The sequence below is a fragment of the Labrus bergylta genome, chromosome 22, assembly GCF_963930695.1.
Source record: "Labrus bergylta chromosome 22, fLabBer1.1, whole genome shotgun sequence".
Classification (NCBI taxonomy): Eukaryota; Metazoa; Chordata; class Actinopteri; order Labriformes; family Labridae; genus Labrus; species Labrus bergylta.
The window spans coordinates 12,889,270-12,910,015 of NC_089216.1; the positions used below are offsets into that span (position 1 = coordinate 12,889,270).

General features: G+C 39.7%; 1 protein-coding gene across 1 annotated transcript; it reads left to right on the forward strand.

Annotated features, from left to right (window-relative positions):
* Positions 1 to 3,812: 3,812 nt before the first annotated feature.
* On the forward strand, positions 3,813 to 16,890 carry si:dkey-33c9.6 (active breakpoint cluster region-related protein). Its single transcript, XM_020629253.3, has 22 exons — positions 3,813 to 4,199; positions 4,504 to 4,610; positions 5,758 to 5,862; positions 6,950 to 7,159; positions 8,355 to 8,462; positions 8,549 to 8,600; positions 8,679 to 8,731; positions 8,826 to 8,963; positions 9,084 to 9,205; positions 9,294 to 9,450; positions 9,540 to 9,644; positions 9,745 to 9,820; positions 11,338 to 11,433; positions 11,574 to 11,648; positions 11,783 to 11,880; positions 12,190 to 12,291; positions 13,722 to 13,885; positions 14,070 to 14,209; positions 14,875 to 15,009; positions 15,445 to 15,550; positions 15,710 to 15,851; positions 16,688 to 16,890. Exons 1-22 carry the CDS (start codon positions 4,148 to 4,150, stop codon positions 16,787 to 16,789), a joined length of 2,445 nt encoding a protein of 814 aa, XP_020484909.2. The 5' UTR covers positions 3,813 to 4,147; the 3' UTR covers positions 16,790 to 16,890.
* Positions 16,891 to 20,746: the final 3,856 nt, after the last annotated feature.

Sequence of the window (20,746 nt, forward strand, 5' to 3'; positions counted from 1 at the left end):
CAGCATTTTTAGCCAAGCTAGCAGTGTAGCTTTAAAGATGGCAATCTTTACTGTTCTGCCACCGAGGTCCTGACTTAAATATCCTTTGAACTATTGAATGAAAATCTTCTACTAATAGTCATTGTATTTGGAGGATCGATCGTAGCGACTCAGGTCATCACCTGACTCCCATATCATATCCAATAATTTGGCCCATCATCATCTGGCCCAAATTATTATTTTTTTCATTAGTAATGACCAAATAACTGCTTATGTAAATACATTTCCAATAACCTAAACTGTACTTTGTGCAAAAAGATAAATGTTTGCATGCAGGGTTAACATTGTATTTTCTAAATAAACATGTAAGCATTGTAATTGTGAGTGGTAGCACCTAGCTTATGTCACCAAAGTACAGCCTCACAGAACTGCTTATTGACCCATCTCTTGACTGACTTGGCACTGCTTGTGGTTGCATTTAGAATTACTATGTACAGTATATTGACATGTTAACTTCCTCTCTACATCAACATGCTTTTGGTGATAGAGAAGATGGTAGATATACTGGTGATGAACATGGTGATAGATTTTTCATGCCTGAATTGAGAGAATGTATTAACACTGAGGAGACTAGCAGCTGTAACTAAAGGAAAGTAAATAAGGGATAAAGGGAAACATTTTCCTTGGACAGACTCCAGTCCCCGTGGTGCTGGACTAACCCTGTGAGACTTGAGATTTTGGCTGAAAAAACACATTCAACCCATTCAACTTTTGTCTAACTGAACCAAAACAATTTAAAAGAGGATGTGAGTATCTTGGCTAAAAGTATTCCAAAGGGAAAAAAACACTGAGGAGGGATTTCCTGTTTACCATTTCTCTGTGTATCACAGATTAGTCCAATGAAAAAGTTTTTAGGTGCATTTAGCCTTCATCGAAACTTCTGCACCCCCATCCGGTCTTTCTATAGTAGTTACCACAATAATCTATTCTGGTAATTCTGCAAATGCTTTGATCGTCTGAGATACATTTTCACACATAGTGGGCTCTTATCTTCCCTGTTACTACTGCGAGAATAATAAACATTCTTTCAGGAAACTGTCAAGAGGTTTATACCTGTGCATTGATGCTTCAGATAAACTTCAATTCATGTTTCAGCAGTGTACACAACCCATTAGTACCGCTTAAAAGTACCTGATGCTGGATTATTTTAGTGTTTAGGTTTGGAAAGGATTTCTTCAGTGAAGGACTGAAATCATGTATTCCTGCATGTGTTGTTCTTATCTGAAGGATAGAAAGGAAAGTCTGGCAGCAAAAGTGAAAGTTTTTGCCAAGTATCTGGCTGTGTGACTTTACTTTGGACTTTGGTTTCCTTTGACCTTGATGCGTTTTCAGTTATTTGCATGTGCTTTCTACCCCATAATGACACACATTAAGGCAATGAATGCATCATTGATTATATTACCTACAATTGGTGCTGTTGAAACATAAAGTATGATTGTAGTGTACTACAACTTTATTATGATTGTATACATGGATTACAGCCGTGCATTTTGCCTCAATAGATTATTTTTAACTGCGGTAGCTGAGTGTACCTAACGTACCTTGTGCATCACTTATTGTTTCAATTTATTGCTTTATTGTTTATTACCATAAAAGACCCAGTGTTTCATGTTCCTCCATGAAGCTTTGTCACTTTTGAAGAAGTGCTTATCACAAGCGGTGACCCTGATCATTCTCTGTTTTCACTAGTGCTGTGTGTTTGTGATAACAGCATGGAAGGCCACCGTTACTCCCTTTCCTCTGGGATGTATTTGTTTCAGTTTCCTTTCTTTGGAAATTTTGGAGAAACATGAAAGAACAAGTTGGAGACGGGAAAAAAAAAGGGAGAAAGCATAAAGTCGTAAAGGGGAGGATCTACACCCACGCTTTCCACAGTACTTACTAGAATTCAATTTATTGATGAGTTACGAGCTTAGTTATTCATCATACAAATCAGTGAAGTTGAAAATGGGGCACCTCCTGCTGGAGAACCACCTCGGATCAAAGTGATGATACCTTCAAGTGCATGCAGAAATAATTGGATTTCTCCCCTGTGCTGTAAGGAGATATGACGTTTTCATAGTTCAAAAGTTTCACAGATGGATTTGCACAATTAAAAGAAAGTCTAGAAAAAGGGATTTTACTCAAAAGAAGTTACAAGGAAAACAGGTTAGTTTAGCAAGATTCATAAAGTTTTTTTTAAAGGTTTGTAAAAAGGCTGTATCAAGTTAAACTATAATTGATATTGTGTATTATGTTAACAATGGAAAACATGCATTTTGAGACGTGATAGTTTAAGCACTTTTTTTTTGCTCATTGTTTTTTTAGTTCTTGCAAAAATGTTTTAACATCCCACCAAACCTCATCACCCAAAAGCAGACAGCTGGAGAACACAATAGATAACATTGCTATTAAAGAGGCACATATTTACCTCAGCATTTGTTAGAGACCAACAATGAGCCAACAGTAGAGTGAACATGGGGAATTATATTTTTCAGAAGGACATAAACACAGTTTTAAAAGGATCATTGTGCTGTCACGCGCAACACCTCAATTCCACAAGAACCGACATCTGTCAATGTTAGTTTTCATTTCAGGTCACCAAAAGTGGCCAGAAATGTGTATTACCAAAAAAGAAAAAAAGAAAAAAGTGTATCTATTGCAAAAACATCCAAACCCAGGTCTGGTACGGATGTGTCCTGCATCAAACGAGGTTTCATCACATCTGTCATGTTAACAACACAAGTAGGCCTAACTTAAAACATTTGATTTGGTTTCTTTCTTTTTCGTTGCATTTACTGTTAAACAAAGCTATGATAACGCTCATACTTCCTGACAATATGTGAGTACAAAAACAACACTTGATGACACCAAAAAGCCACCAACAACCCGAGCAAAGTGTTGCTGCTTGTGTTAAAGCTTCAACAGGAAACATCTGACAGACTTACCGGTGTGTGATAGTGTTCTGTTTTTTTGCTGTTGGTAAAACCAAGCCACAGAGCAGAGAGAAAACGTGTGCTTTGTTAACCACTATCCAAGTTAGACACGAAGCATTGAAGGCAGCTGTGGGGACTTCTGTTTGACTGTAGAGGGCAGCATTGAACAACTGTTAGTTGTTGAAATTCAATAACCCTCATGAAGGAATCTGCAGCCATGTATGATTTTGCTTTTTTATTTGGTAAACTTGTCTTGTAAAAAAGATCTATAAATCAAATAATTGGTAAAAAAAAAAAAAAGGGTTTCTAAAATATGAATTCTTGCTCCTGCTGCTATATATACGTCCCACTATAGTCATTTTATTTGGTTAATATAAGAACTTGCAGGTGCAGGTAGTACTTACGATTGGTTTTCCACACATGTACATTATAAATTGTGCTTATAATGATATAAGTTAGCTTTTAAATTAAATATTAAGTCACACGATTTTAATGGCACACTGTAGGATAGCACTTGCTGCCAATACACAGCAGCTCCTGGTAAATAAAAATAGACAGATATCTGTTAATCTGAGTTTAATTTGACACTGACAGTTTTTTTTTTTTTTTTTTTTTACATATCTGTACAATTCCAAAAACTTGCTAAACTGACATTGTTAACATTATATATGCTGTGATCAAGATATAGAAAAGTTATTCGAAAACAAAGAGGTTTAAAAAGTCCTAAAAAACTATTTATTGGTAGTCAATCATATGCCTCACTCATTTTTGCTGTGAAAAATGTCTGAAAAAGTCTCTGCAACCTGCTGTTTCTGTCCTCGTATGACTTCTACCCACAGGCAGCTGTCCCTGCATTCAACATAGAAATAGTTCGTCTTCATGTTCTTGTTTGCTTCTGTAGCATACAGGCATCAGTATAAAGTTCAGTCTGCTTAACATCTTAAGCAGAATAGCATTTGTATTTTGAGCCAATGTGTTGAAGTTTACAGGAAGTGAAGTGTTTAACCGTATTTTTTATTTAAATCAGGGGGCAGTTCTCATCAAGTCTAACGGGTTTCACCCAGATAGGAAGTTGTATTTTCCCTTATGTACATATAAGAGGAAGTTTTTTTTTCTAACCGCCGGCTGAGTGCGTTCACATGCTTAGTCTCCAGAGCTCAGTCTACTCTGTGCTGATAAACATCTGAGGTCTGATGGACATCTACCAGGAGGCTGTGGACTTTCTGGAGTCACATCATATAGCAGGTGAGGGAAGCAGACACTGTGTTTACTGTCTTATACAGAGCGAAGGTAAATACTGTATGTTACTCATTCTATGATTTCTAAGAGAGGATCGCCACACATGAGAATTTAAAACAAGAGAGAAACTGAAAATGACTCATTCCGTTTGTTGGCTGTAAATGCACCCTGATCTCATTTATAAAGTTAAAACCAGTGTTGTGAAATTAGCTCTGTTTACAAATTAAACAGGAAGTAGATATAGGAACCTGTGTGTGTTATTACCTTCATACTACTACATGTTGTATATTCTGTGTGTGTGTTTGTGTAGTGGAAGCCGAGGCTGAGGTCCTGGATGAGGATGTGTTTCAGGAGGAGGCAGGGTCCTGTCTGCTTTCGCCTCTCCACCTGCACATCTTAGATCTCCCGGAAACCCCTGTGAGTTTGTATTTCTTCACAACATACATGAAAAAAAGCAGACACATAATGATCTGATTCCATTATGGAGTTCAACTCTATTTATTGAGAAAGTCTCAAAAGAGATCAGGATTTATTTTACTAGAAATAAAATAATTATGTTGTATGGCTTACTCCAATCTGCTCAGTCAGTTAGTATATAACTTGATATCAAGATGAACACATAGCGCAGAAAAACATTTGTGTCGCAGCGCAGTATGCCACTTCTTGAGGTCTTTATTCCTGTAAAATAATTTTCAGATAGAGAGCTGTTCACAGCTTTCCCTCCATGTTGAAATTGAACAGACGCACTAATGTTAATGAAATAATATTAGCCTCGGGTTTTTCTTCTTTTTTTCTTTCTTCTGACCTCTTTAAACCCGAGCATGGGAAATTTTATTTCTAAGAATCAACATTGAAAAATCCACATTCACAATGAAGAAGTACAACTCGTGAGAAAATAATACAGAAGTTATCTTTACACCACACCCTGTATTAATATTTAATGTTTTATTTGCTTAAGTGGAAAACACATTCACAAAACACATTTTGTAACTAAATGAAACATCTGTGCTGCGTTTTGGTCAAACTATAACATGAGTCAAACACCAGAGGAGGTTTGTGACCCTGTATAAACCAGCTCGCTCAGAACGCTCCGTTTTGGTGTGTGTGTCTTTTTAAATGCAATGACAACCCCCCCCCCCCCCCCCCCCCCCCCGAGTTTTCCTGGTAGTCATCACTCCTATGTAGCAAATATGAAAATGGCAGACCTGTACAAAAGTTTAATTCATGGGTTATTCCATGGGTAGATATACCAGGGGAGGGGAGGGTATTTATTTACCAGACTCCCACTGTGATGTCACAAGGAGAGCAATTTTGAAACAGAACACTTTTCTCTGTGTTGTAAGACTTCTACAGACCACAAACAAAGGACAGGATGGGTTTATTTCACATTTTGTTGGTCAGTAAACACTCAGGTTACCAAAACACTGTAAAAGTGGATTTTTCATAATAAAATGTCACACATTAGTACATCAGTAGAAATGTGAGCCACTTACCTGAATGAGTGTCAGAAGAGTCATTTTAAGACTGGCTGTGATGTGTCTGTTGTTGGATGTTTGTCATTCAGACCTCTTGTAGCCCAGAGGAAATGTTGGAGAGGAGGCTGGTGGTCCTTAAAGGCATCCTGGAGAGTGAGGAGGTTTATCTGAGAGAGCTGAAGGCCCTGCTGACGGTAACATATAAACACATACAATAAAATCACATTATATCATATTAGAAACAAAAGTTAGAGGTGGACTTTTTAAGCTCCGTGATTTGTCAATTGCAAAAAGAGGAAAACTTTGTTGAGACAGTTATAAGGCCCATGGTAAACTTCCCCTCTGCTGTCACAGCACAAAAAAATGAATTCTTCTTCTTTTTTTTAATCACATGTCCTTAATAAAGAATAGTAGATTGCCTTTGTTTTGAGATTATTTTGCTCTACAAAAGCAGTTTTTACTTCATATGAACACACAAGAGAACACTTATTTTTAGATATCATTTACTGTATCTGAGGGGAGCAGAAGTGTCAGTTCTGGTCTGAGGTTAGCTTTGTATCATACAGTTCAACCGTAGACTGAAGTACTCATGTCTACTGTCGTCTTTGCTTAGCTTCCTTTTTCAAGCTCAAGTAGAGAGGTTTCAGTTTTTTTTCCTATTTAATACCACTCATACAGATGAGGCCCTGCTGACTGGTTCTTGTCCCATCCGTTATATGAAGGCCGTTGTCCTCCAAGCCGGCAGCCCGGGTTCAAATTCGACCTGTGGCTCATGTCATTCCCAGGTCTCTCTCTAGATTTCTGGCTCTATCCATGGTCCTATCTCTCCTATAAAGGCACAAAAAGCCCAACAATAAATCTTTTTAAAAGTATAATAGACGTAGATTAGGTTAATAACGGATGGGACAATAACCAGTCAGGAGGGCCTCATCTATAAAGCCTCAGCAAAGTCTCTGATTTTGACACCTTTTTATTTATTTAGCCCTCAGAGGTTAAAGTGAAAAAGTATCAGAAAGTATTTGACTCTGAATGCTGCATTTTGACTGTGCCTTTACATTGATTATGTGTTCTTGCTTTAATGCAGAGAGTCTGTTTATGCCTGCGTTATTCTGGTTTGTCTGTTGAGATGCTGCTGAAGTACATGCAAATGAAGCTGTCAGGGTGAAGGAAATGTAAACTGTGTACTTGATTCTTTTTAGCAATCAGCACATGGATCTCTGTTTTTGTCCTCCCACCCACATTAGTGGGCCTTGCTTAATTTTTTTTAACATGTTTTTGTAGCCCATGAAGGCTCTGTGGGCCTCAGCAGGGACCTCCCAGCCTGTTCTGTCCAGTGGACAGGTCCAGACTGTTTTCTACCAGGTACCTGAGCTCAGAGACATGCACCAAAGCTTCTACTCGGCCCTGAAGGCCCGACTGAGCGCACACTGCCAGACCGAGATGAACCACTCAGGCTTTGAACTTGTAGTGGGGGACCTGTTTCTAAAATTAGTAAGTTCTCTATTGAGCCATTACTTACTGGTAAGACTAACACCAAGTACTTACAGTATATGTTTTCTCGGTTAGATTTAAAATCCAATAAGAAATTCTGTCAGTTATATTTACTTTAGTTTCATTGTTGGGGTTCATTCTGAGCTTTGCTTTCATTTTCAGCTGCAGCAAGCAACAGTTTTTGAAGAAAAGTCACTGTAGATTACATGTTCAGAGCCAAACAGCGGAAAGACAAAGAGAGCACCTAGCTGGTAAAAGATAGCAGAGCATGTAGCAGCTAAAAAGCCCGATATTATCGTCAGAGGTTGGTGGAGACCAAGACAGAGCAAAAAAGAAAAAGTGTAAAATGAACCTAAATTTATCTTCAGACTGGAACACCACAGCAACTTAACATATTGTCCCATACAGCTTGAAAAAGTTAATTAACACAATTTACACAAGACAATATCAAATACTCTAATTTAGGGCCTGACCGGATCGATATATGATGTTTGGGGCCGGTAACGATACAAGAAAGAGAAAAAAAACGCCAATACTGATAGTCATGTGATATGCTTATACCGGCAGATATTATCGGCTGGCCTATTAATCGGTTGGCTCTACTATAAATTATCTATATCATTAAGTTGCTTGTAAGGCCTTGGCTTTATTAATAAGTTTAACAAAAGGGATAGGACTAGATCCAGTTTTTCACTTTTTATCATTTTCAAACATGCACTAGTTAAAAATTGGAGTCACTACAGAAAGTATGAAAGTATGCTCTTATCGTTACCTCTATATATATTGTTTTCTTTTCGTTTAAGCTCTCCGTTGAGGCTTTATCAATGGGAACTTCACATACGCTGAGTTAGAGTTAGAAAGAGTTAGAAAGCATCGCTTATTTACATCAAATCAGTTTTCTTATCGGTGGGGATATATTCAGACTTTTTCGATGTGTTGTCTGAATGCTTATATCCTGATAACATGACACTGAGATTAATTATGCAGCCCTACTTAATACTTTAATTTCTAGTGTCACTTAAACAAGAAACAAACAAGTTTGGTTTGAAGCAAACAGGTCAACAGCTTGTTTCATGGAAGGTTTCTTGATCTGGAAAGGTTATTTATTGACTTCACTTGAGAACAACTCTCTCATTATGCAGCTTCTCCTTTACTCCCTCTCTACATTTATTCATCCGTCATTTTGCCCTTGCAGGTAAACCACATTGGGCTGTACGGCGGTTTTATTGAAAACTACGAGAAAGCCGTTGAAGTTGTTCGAAAGTGCACACAGTCAGACCGTCGCTTCAGGACCCTGGCCCAGGTACTGAGACTCTGCAGACTCTTTCAGTCATAAGATGCGTACTTATTTTTGTCTTCATAGTCTGAGTTAATCCCTCTATTTTACAGAACATGACATCCAACAGCCAGGACAAAACTCGGACCAGCTACACCCTTGAAGGTATTTCCCTCAAATGTGTGTCTTTGTTTTATTAACCACATGACGGACAGTGTCTTCATGCTGTCTTTCTTTTCACAGCTCTGCTTTACAAACCACTGGACAGAGTAACCAAAACAACACTAGTGCTGCTTGTGAGAAAACTCATCATTTCCTGCTGCTCTAATTCTTGGATTACAATCTTCAGCTGTTATTTTCTGACTCAGCAGCCTCTCTGTGACCTTGCAGGACCTCCTGAAGACGACACCAGAGGAGCACGGAGATTACACCTCCTTACAGGAAGCTCTGAGATTGTCTCGCGGCTTCCTGTACGGTATCAACGAGAGTTCACAGAGCAAACGAGAGGTCACGCTCAGTCCCGGCATTGTGAGTCTTACACTGTACCAAAATCTGGAAAGGATGCACACAGAAAAAGGAGTAAAAACACACAATCCCTACATTTCTATAAAATGTGTATAAGTGTGTTGTTGTTGTTGTTGTTTTTAGAGGCGTCAGCTGATGCGTGACGGCTTTGTGGTGGATGCAAGTGACAGCGAACGCAGCCTGCGTCACCTCTTCCTCTACACCGACCTTCTGCTGTGCACCAGACTCAAACATTCAAGCAGAGGGTGAGTGTGTAGAGGAAGCATCAGGGGCTTATGGGAAATGAGGTCTAAATGCTCATAATGTATTTGTTTTGGTGTTTTTTCTCTCCAGAAAGCAGGACCAGTACAGGTTCTGCTGGTTTCTGCCTCTCGGTGGTTTGAGACTGCACTTGGTTATAGAGCAGGAGCGTTCACCGGAAACACACGTTCGCTTATACTCCATACGAACCAAGATGTACCATCTCAGTCAGCAACTAAGGCATCACACAGTATGTTTGTTCTGCAACATGATGTTGAATTAGCAGTCATGCATTTCCGGATTAGTTATACACCAACATGTCTTTCTGTGTAAACAAAGGGGTCATTGTCATCTCGGGACAGGAAGAAGCTGGAGCAGATGGAGCTGATGCTGCTCACACTCTCACCTGTGTACAGACTGGATCTGCACAGCCCCAGTGGCAAGGTAAACGTGCAAACAGAAAAACACACAAAATTCCTAACAACTGCAGTCTTGAATAACAGTCTCAAAAGAAATAAGGAATCTGTTTATTCCTCTTTTATAGAGTCACACTTTCCGTCTCTCGTCCCTGTATGAACTTGAGGAATGGAGAGAAGCCATCCACAAGCTCATCACAGACAGTAAGTTTCACAGAGCACAGTGTAAACACAAGACAGAGGCCATAAGAGATGGATGCTGAAATCTCATCTGCAATTTTTTTGACTTCCTTAACAAAAAAAAAAAATCTAACAATCTTTGAAGACAGATTCAATTAAAAAACTTGCTTTACACAAACTCATCATGAGAAACTTTAGGTTTGTTGACTTTGGCGCCCCCTGGGGACAAAGCACTACAAGTTATTGCTCTGCTGATCTTGTACAAGTGTCTTTTCAACAAAGAATTCTTATCATGTAAATTACTAGAAATGCATCAGATTTATTTTTGATCTTTGTTGCTTTTTATTGGTATAGGACAGTGGATAGTCGTATTAGAGAGAGAGAGAGAGAGAGAGAGAGAGAGAGCGAGAGAGAGAGAGATATTGGGGTATGACATGCTGGAAAGGAGCCACAGGTTGATCCTGGGCTGCCAAGAACCTCCGTTGATGGGTTTGTGCAAAATAACCAGTATGCCATCACTGCCCCCACTGGGAATTTTGTGTAAAATAAAGTCTGTTTCTATAGCATGACTTTCATTTCTTTGTCTTAAACCTTGTGGCACAGTATGTAGTCGGCCTTCTCCTAACAGGAAGGTCTGTGGTTCGATCCCCGGCTCCTGCAGCCACATGTCCAATGTCTTCTTAAACACTTAACCCCAAGTTGCTCCCGCTGCTTTGTGGGCGGCGTGTGAATGTGTATGAATGGAATTCGTTACTTCTGATGGACACTTTACATAACAGCCTCTGCCAAACCTTGAAAACTATGTTAGCTAAAGAATAAGCTAGCTTTCACATATCTTAGCTAACATAGTTTACATGTTAGCTTAGAAGGAGTCAAGCTGGATTTTCCTCACCATTTTATGAAATTACTGTTAAATTGAACTATGTGTGTACAAAAAAATATACCCTACTCTTTGTAATACTTATATTCATGTATAATTTATTTAATATGTATTGTAAAGGTAGCAATAATGTCAGGGGAGGAGACAGTTAACCTGAAAGCTGGTATGTTTATTCATATTAGCTTCAAAGTTAGCTAGCTTTCATCTTCATATGTTGCCTCTGCCCCATAGGCTGTAACTCTGCACACATTAGGGTGTGAATATGTAGGTGTGACCTGTAATGTGAAAGTGCTTTCAGTAGTCAGAAGACTAAGAAAGCACTCTACAAGCTCAAGTTCATTTACCATTTAGCATGATAACTGTAAATGATTATTTGTAGATTCATTATTATGTATATATATTTACTGATTGATTCAAAATGTAAGTACCACTGAAGCCTTTTGTTAGTATAATTTCCTTTCTGAGGAAGACAAGCTGATTAAGCTGTTGAGGTAAATATTTAAATTGTATAAAACCAGAATATAAAGGCGTCTTAAAGCAGCTAATGGTTAGCAATGCTACCTATCACCTAGTTTTCTTTCTCTTTATCGCCATTTGTAATCACAACATTCTAACTCTGTGACCTGATTGGTGTCTATATTTTCTCTGTGTTATTTATCAGACATAGAAACCGTCCCTCCAGACCTGCTCACGCTCACCAGTGCATGTGTGAAACTGAGAATGACCCAGCAGCCACCGCTGCACAGCTCAATACCCGGTACAACCACAGCACTGTTTTCCTCTGTGCTTCTTTAATACCACAGAACCACATCCTGAGTCTGAAGCACAACTCTCAGGGCTTGTTCAGGACCATTCAGAAAGAACCTCATTAACTCTTGTCTTTTTCTCACTCTCCAGGGGAGGATGAGGAGTATTTGTGTGGGACTCTGAGTGTGGCGATCCACTCTGCCTGTGGTCTGCTACAACCAGCCTGTGTGTTATTTTATATCATTTAACCAAATTACTCATTTCAATTGAGTAAAAAAACAGGAATTTGCCTCTATATGAGGAATAAATGTCTTTCTGGTCCTAAAGAGTACTGATGTTTTGTTTTATTTCATTTTCAGGTGTTTATGTGTGTGTAGAAGTGGATGGTTATGAGTTTTACGATAAACAAGCTCAGACACACTCATCAGTCCACAGCCTCAGCCCACACTGGGAACAGGTTAGATCATATCGTTCTTTAAAGATGAGTTAAAGGAAGTTGAAACTGATGTAAAAGGCAGAGATTCCGATTAGCCGGTCCAGGCTCGTAAAGGACCTCTTCATGTCTAGACAGCATCCAACATGCTGTCAAGCTTTAGAGGATTAGAAATGAGGACAGACTTCAACATGCTTTAAACTTGATCAGCAGCTGTAAAATCTGATATAAATTTAACTGGTAGCCAGGATCAAAAGGCTTAAAATAAGACATGAAGCTTTAGCAGGCTGCGGTCTTTTTCAGTCTTAACACCAACTCTGTTCTGTCAAACAGGAGCTGTCGTTCCAGGTGGACGGGGCTCGTGAGCTGAGGGTGCTCTGTGTGAGTCAGTCTGACGGAGAGGGTGATACAGTCCTGGGAAAAGCAGCGGTGAAGGTATAAAGAAACTAATTGAGCTCCAACTTGAGCTTTGTTTTCCAAAGACGTTGTTGCTTTAATCAGTGACAGTGAAATGTAACTCAAAGATCAATTGGAAAGTTTAGACCTCCACCTACAGCACTTGTCTTGTTTCCTTTAGGCTAATACGTCAATAATCCAGAGCAACCAGAGAAAAAACCTGTCAAAAATCTGTAACTTTTTGTTAGTCATACCTGGTCTAAAATGCTTGTTGAGAAGTCGGATCTGTTTCATATTGTAGTTTTTTTTTTCTTTCTGCTGCATCCTTACACCAAAGCTTCATAAGTATGAAAGATAAAGATGTAGAAATAGATAGCTATACATTCTTAAAGCAGCACTAATCAGTATGTTATAGAACAGATATAGCTCAGGTGAGTAGTGCAACGTTAAATATTATCTTAAAGTTGTTTAACTCCCACAGAGAATTACCGCTGAGTCTGACTCAGCAATATTTTTGTTTTACATCTTAAAGGAGCAAAATGTAAAATATCTACTGAATGAAATGACCTTACTATATGATCAGACATTAAGGAAACACACAATGTTGAAGTACTGGCTTCTCTGTGAAGCCAGTTTGTCCTCCTTTTAAGTTTCTACTGCGGTGCGGAATGGTTCGTTTTTAAGGCACCCCCACACGGCCGTTTGACAAGCGGTGCAGCGATGGAAGCGGACAATCTAACTGGTGCAGATATAACTGATTCTACTCGTCCAAAAAAAGTCTCTGCTTTATTTCTAATAAACTCCACGACAAGAAACATGGTCAAACTAGGATTTATATAGGAGATGCTTTTGGTAAGAATGCAGAAAAGTTTCAAGACCAATGCAGAGCTGGCTAAACACTGAAGCTTCAGTGTCTGCGACATTGCAACCCACTTGCTCATCGACTCTAGGGAGGAGGAGTCAGGGGAGGCGGCTCTCTCCAATGTTTTGATTTTGGACTGCAGTACCCATTTTAAACGCTAAGTGTCAGAGTTACATATTGCTCCTTTAAAGTTCATTAGTTTGATCTTACAGTCCACAACTTTGACTTTATGGTCGTTTTCACTGCTCTTATCAGTGTCTCAAGACAAAAGCTCTGATTAACGGATTATATGCTACCTGCTTTTGTGCGATATTCCCCTCAGGAAATGGTGGAGACCAACACTGATTTAAAACAGGTTAATACTGCCCTTACAGTCAGACTCGATTATATGCCCATGTTGCTCTGAATCTAACTGTTAAAATATGCAAATTCTTACATTGGCTAACCATCAACAACTGTTTATATGATCACACTGCCCCCAAGTGGTACAAAGGTAGATTTCATTTATTTACACCTAACCCATTTGGTAAAAATCTGTAGTAGTATGGGATTTTGTGTTATGCTTAAAATCTACTATCGTGTCTTTGTTTCTTTATTTGACCATCAGTTGGAGTCCAAATCCTTGAATAAGCGATGGAGGAGACAGACTCTACACCTGGGCCAGACAGAGCTAACGCTCTCGCTCAAGTACTGTCCCCACCCGCTTGAACCGCCCAGCTCTACAGCTCAAACACATCCTGTCTTCTGTGTCCCCATTGAAACTGTGGCTCAGTAAGTCCTCTAAAAAAGATGTTTGATTTACTGGTCTGGGTTCATCATGGTGTCTTTACTGAAGTCTGTACATTAGATTAGAGTTGTATTTCTTTTGTGTTGAGTGAGCAGAGGAGAAGCAGAACTGTGCTTCTGCTTCGGAGCTGTTTTTGTTTTCTTCCTCATGCTTTCATTTCATTTCCAGGCAGGAGGGGGTTCTGGTTCCTCATGTGGTTCGCTGCTGTGTGGAGGAGGTGGAGAGTAGAGGCATGGACGAGGTCGGTATCTACAGGATTTCAGGGACCACAAGTGACATCAACACACTAAAGGCTGCGTTCAACAGCAGTAAGAAAAAACACTTAAAAAACATTTGAAAAACATAGATCTGTTTAGTCTGTTGGTTTTCGGGGGAATCGATACAGCATAGTATCATGATATTTTGCGTACCGATATTATATCGATTCAAGGTCGCCAAGTATCGATATTTTTATTATATTAATAGCAAATATGCTTTTTTTTATTGCTGAAGGGGTTGAGTTCAGATTGTGAGGTGCATGCAGCCTTTTACAGGGCTTTACTTTTATCACAGTGTTATTCAGTCTGTATCGCGATAATATCGTATCGCGACCCAAGTATCGTGATTATATCGTATCGTGGGGCCTCTGGTGATTTCCACTTCTAATAAAAACGACATTTCGCTCCAACCAAAAATGTATAAACTCAGAGCAGTTCTAGAGGAATAGTCATGTGATCAACTAAATCATGATTCATCGTCTGAGAACAATGCCTGTACAATATGTTATATGACCTATGTAATAGTCGTTGCGGTACAGTATATTACCAAAGGGGCCTTTTACACATGTAGACCTTTTATTTCTGGTGCTGCTGCTCAGCACTGTCAACGGTTGTGTTCTGCTTTTAAAGGAAGGAAGTGTGAATACCAAAAGAAGATATGACTGATCATTGTCTGTGTGTGTGTGTGTGTGTGTGTGTGTGTGTGCCCCACTCAGATCTGCGTGAAGCCGTCACCAGGCTGAGAAGTTTAGACGTGAACGCCGTCTCTGGAGTCCTCAAACTTTACTTCAGAGAGCTTCCTGAACCGCTCATTCCCACTGAGCTGTTTCAGAGTCTGGCTGCAGCGCTCGGTGAGAGCAAACAAATCCTTCACCGTGCCTCGTAGGCTTTTAAATTGGACTTGTTCTTATTTTTCTAATAGTAATATTTGGATTTAATTTGAAGGTTGAAGCAGATTTCTCCTCATTTTGCCCTTTTTTTTATTTTTTTATTTCTGCTTGAGAATGTATTTCCTGTTGTTCCCTTTTAATATATCTCCATTGGGTTCAAATATAGAAAGGAAAATAACAGATTATTCATAACAATAGACATGAAATCCTTGTTTGGAAGAGAGTTTTCACAGCATGCCTACAAAGCTTTACACTCCTCTTCTTACTGCTGCCTTTGACCAAATGGACAGAAGTTAATTTACTGTACAATATTTACAGAGAACAGCTCTCAGTAATTAATGTATTTTCAAATATAAGCAAACCAGCCATACATGTTGTTCTTTCTCTCCTCTGTAGACATCCAGGACATCAACTCTCGCCTTGTCAGCATGTTGTCTCTGCTGCAGTCCTGTCCTGACCCCAACCGACACACTTTCCTCTACCTGCTGCACCACCTGCAACGGTCTGCCAACAGACATACAACATCACACAACACATAAAAACTCCTAAACTGAATTCTCTTTAAACCAGAGAAAAACCTTCTATCTGTCAATACAGTCTCAGTTAAGAATTCAAATGCATTCTAACCACTGGTTTTTTTCTTTCTGTTCATTCTCTCCAGAGTTTCTGACAAGCAAAACGTCAACAAGATGTCCTGCATGAACTTAGCGACAGTGTTTGGGCCGAGCCTCTTGCGCCCCCCTGTGGTTGGACAGGGGCACAGCGGCCCCACAGTGGATATTTCCCAGGAGGTGGTGGTGCAGGTGGGAGTGATGCAGCCAAAAATAGACAAAATAATGTAGTTTTTAAAGCCTTCTCCTCTCCGCACACACAGGAATAGAATAATAGAATAATAGATGGGACACAGCTTATTTTTATTATATATATAGTATTTAGTAGTCACTTAAAATGAAAATGAAAAGTCCTAAATAAGATTTCAAAGAGATAAAATATCCACCATATGTTCATTTAAAAAAGTTTTACTCTCCCATGTTGCTTAAACTGGAACATAGAATAAGTTACCACAGTATGTGCATCTTTAGCCCACATTGTAAATACCAAAAATTAAATAACCAAGGCAAAACAAAAACAGAATTATTCAAATTTTGCAAGGAACCTTTAGAAAGAAAACGTCATGTCTGACTCTGTATTAAAATAAACTAACTATGGGGTGCTGCTTTAGCTCAGTTGGTAAAGCCAGAGGAGCCGCCCCAGACCAATAAGGGGCCCCTGAGGGCTCAAAAACTAAACCACAGCAGTGGCCCAAAATGTGCAAATTTTGCAACGACAGTAGGAAACCTCCCTAAGGGGGCCCCATCTGACAGCACTCACTCTCGTTGACCTGCTAATAATAATAATAAAGAAAAAAAACTGAGCAGAGGTAGTAGTCTAAACTTCTCATTCGACGTAAAATGCATCATAAGAATCTATTTAAAATCAGTTTTGTTTCTATGTTAGACTTCAGGCGGAGAGAGAGCTGTCAAAATGTGAAACTTTAAGATCATCGTCATCGTCACAGATACACCTGGACATACGTCTAAATGTTCAACACTAACCTGTGCCTCTCTGTGTTTACGTTGTCGTCTGGTGTGTGTTTCAGGTCCAAGTGGTTTTCTTCTACCTGCAGTGTAACAACCTCCCTGAAGCTCAGACCTCTCTGCCTCATGACACAGACGGTGAAGATGAGACCACCCACATGTGAGACCACCATCAGCGTCAGACACTGTGTGGAACTACAGCTCAAAGCAAGGACTCCCTTTAAATACTCTTATTTATTGATTAAAACATGGACTACAGGCTGTTCATTTGAGTCTTTTTTGTCTCACTTTTCAAACTCTAGATGTGACATTTCCTATTTTAACTAATAAATAGAGAATGTAACGAAACTGATTACAAGTTTAACACTTAAATAAGAATTTTTATAAGTACACGACAATTTGTTGTCACACAAACCCATTCCATACTTAGACGCTGCAAAGATAAAGTCAGCCGTAAATTACGTTTTCACACCTATTCACACTTCAACTTCGTTTTATTTATTTTACAGAATTACCTGAATACAATCTCATCCCAAGATTTTCTTTGTATGGGCTTTTGTGTAGCTTTCTAGAAGACAACAAATCTCAAACATTTAACATTACGTGCATTAAATTTAACAGTGAAACACAAGATTTGAAGCTAAATTTGGACACTTGATCAACTGACAAAAATGTTTAGTGGATGAACCCAGGAAATCCCAGAGAGCTGCATTTTCAAATTAAGAGGATTTTCCCGAAGAAATAATGTAAATTTAATTACAAACGGTCCCTTTTTAATCCTTATTTGAAGTTTCACTAGTCTGTCTCACGAGACTTTAAAAAAGTTTCCGGTCACACAGAAGTGAAATCAAAGAGTGATGTAAAAAAAAAAAAAAAGAAAATGGTGAAAATATTGAAGTCTGTGGTTTTGGTGGTGTTCTCTGAGTTTTCTACTAATAGGTCGACAGGGTGGCAAAGAGAGAAATGGGAATTGGAAATGTGCTTGAATTAAAAGTCATGGGTGCAGATGTTGTTTGAAAAAAAAAAAAAAAAAAAAGGTCAAGGGTCACCTCCCCAAGCTTGAAATCCAATCGGTCACAGTTCAGATCCAACTAGACGGAGTTCACCGTCAGTGTACGGCCCATAAAAGCCCCCCACACACACATACGGCCCTGTGTCTGACCCGTCCACACCACACATGGGAGTCTCTTTTCAATCACACCACCTGGGCAGCCCGGGCTAGTGTTACCCCCCAACTTTTTACCCCCAAACACTCCCCCCCCTTCGCTCTTTTGATCGCTAATCCTGGACCCTGACTCAGGCTCTGCAGTGCTAATAGACTGGGAACTGTTTGAGGACGCCATAACAACATCCAGAACAAGTCCTAAAACTGGAAAAAAAAAAAAAGAAAAAGGCGGGTCTCCCTGTTGCCCCCCCCCGTGTCATAAATCACCTGCCCCCCTCTAACACGATGGCTGCCAAAATAAAAGCCCTGCCTGACGACTACAAAGACAGAATGAGGTTCAGACTACAAAGCAGAGGAAGGTCTGAGACATGGCAGACGCTTGTGATGGGAGCAGACGACGGCTCGACACCTGGGGAGGGTGGGAATATTTTTAACAGGAGAAGTCAGATTCTGCACATATGACGGCACTCGTTCCATTCAGTCTCCACAGTCTCTCTGACGAGTTTTTACCAGCTGTAAAAGTCACAGACGGAAATATGATGGTGGAGTTTTCTGTATGAACCAGTTTTAAAGGTTGTGACACTAACCACTATGGGGCTCTAAATCCATTCTTTTAAAAAAAATGTATCTACAAAAACAACCTTGTCTTAGTCGACCACTTGTGTTTTGAATATAAAAACAGAACGCGCTGATACCTTTCTCTAAAAGCGTGCAACTCAAAAACCCTTCAGGTTAAAATGCTGATGGTAACTGGATATGAAGCATCCTTTTGAGTAGATCTCTCCAACATCTAAGAGAATCATTCCTCAAACATACATTATGTTGATTTTCACATCATATTTAAAGTTAACTCATGCAGCTTGAGTTCTTTCTCTAATTGTCAACTTTTTACTTTATGTATTTTGGGGCTTTTTCTGCCTCCGTTGGAGCGACAGGACAGTGGATAGAGTCAGTAATTGGGTAGAGAGAAAGAGTGGGGAGCTACAAGCCGGAGGAGCCACCGGTCGGAATCGAAACCAGCGCCCTGTATATGTCGACTTTTATAGCACTTTTAACAGGTGGATTTTTTACTTTGTCCGATTATTGGTGTGTTTTCTGGGTTCAAAAATCTATTCGGTAATCTTCCTCCATAATAAAAGTACATGCCCCACTTTTTTGTAGATTTTAATATTGTCATGATATGGATAATGGATAATAGGTCAATATGTTGACTTACCTTTTGACTGCTCTGCTTGGTTGATTTTTTACATTTTTATTGTTGAATGTTTTAATTGGGTAGAGGGGGTATTTAAGGAGTACATTTTTGTCAACATAAAAATGTCAACATCGTGGCATACTGGAAGTTTTTAGTGTGTGTCTTTACCTTTTTGTGTGACACTGAGCTGCAGGAAAGGAACATCTTTTCACTCCATTCATTTCTGCAGCAAACACTTCTGGTGTGCACATGTTTTGTAATACAGCAATGTGAATGTGTGTTAGTGTGTGTGTGTGTGTGTGTGTGTGTGTGTCTGGATGTGTGTGTCATGGTGTTGCTGACCGGAGCTGTGCCATGCTTGATTAGTCCTAATCTAGCTGGGAGTCAGGTTGCTGTGTCGGCGGCGTGTCTGTATGGAAGGCATGCAGGCCGTGGATCACAGGGATTGACCCTCTGCCTCTCAGGTTAACAGAAGCCCTGTGTGTGTGTGTGTGTGTGTGTGTGTGTGTGTGTGTGTGTGTGTGTCCTGAAACTTGCTGAACTTGGACTTCTCTTTGGTGTGAAAGAGAAGTCTCTTATTTTTTCTCTTTAGAAAATCTTTAGTTTCGGAGTAGAAGTGAAATTGAAACGTGTGTGTGAGGTAGAAAAATGTAATGGAAGGATATAAATAAGTGTGTGTGTGTGCGGTGGGTGTGTGGTGGACGTTGGGGCCTAGTTGAACTTTGGCTCTGGCTGGACTCACCTCTCATAAAGCGTCCCCTCAGCAGGTTGTAAACATAATACCACACACTCACAAACACACACTGCTGCCTCCAAAACCAGAGAAGAAGAAGCTTATTCATAGTTTCCCCTGAAACAGTAGAGGAGTTTGTGTGTTGTCGGTTTAAATGGAACAAAGACACGTATAACGACCCCCCCTCCCCGTCCCCGCTCTAGGCTTAAGTTGTCTGTTAGTGTCTGTGTAAGTGTGTGTGATTGGGGAGTTTTGGGATCAAACCCTCATGTCGACAGAGGCTGCACCCAGGAGACGACCGCTGACAGGTGCTTCCTGCAGCAACGCAGCAGGTGCTTCTCAAACACACACACACGCACACACACACACACACACACACAGCACGCACACACACAAACACACACACACTTTGGCTGTGAAACATGATTGTGCATGTACACGCACACACACACACACACACACACACACACACACACACACACACACACACACACACACACACACACACACACGCACGTGCACACACACACACACACACACACACACAGCAGCACAAGTTTATATCATTGAGCTGCTGTGTTGCTGCTGTTGTCATGAGTTTCATTTATTTGTAGTTCAAAAAAAGATCTTCTGTAGGCCTATCTTATCTGATGCCTTCATGAATTTATAACTCATTTTATGTCTTGATTTGTGTCTCCCTCTTTCCAAATTTTCAAACATTGTGCTCTCTTACTGTAACCTTAAGCTAGTGCTAATGCTAACCTTAGCGTACCTTCTTCAAATCACATCAACACACAGAAATGAATATAAACTTGATTGTATTAAACCTTGAATTTATATTTTTTTCGGGACACTTAAGAGAAGCAAAGCACATTTGACCAACTCGCTAGCTATCAGCAAATAGTTCAATAGCCACACAACTAATACACAAGTCCTTTGTTCACTGTCTTTTTGCTCCAATTTTGGTCAACACCAACTTAAGTTATATGTAATACTTCAAGGTAATTAGTGGCAAAACTCTGATCTGT

Coding starts and splice junctions, on each gene's coding strand:
- si:dkey-33c9.6 (XM_020629253.3), top strand. CDS start 4,148: ATGGACATCTACCAGGAGGCTGTGGACTTTCTGGAGTCACATCATATA. Junction 9,645..9,744: donor TGCACAGCCCCAGTGGCAAG/GTAAACGTGCAA, acceptor CCTCTTTTATAG/AGTCACACTTTCCGTCTCTC. Junction 15,551..15,709: donor CTGCTGCACCACCTGCAACG/GTCTGCCAACAG, acceptor CATTCTCTCCAG/AGTTTCTGACAAGCAAAACG.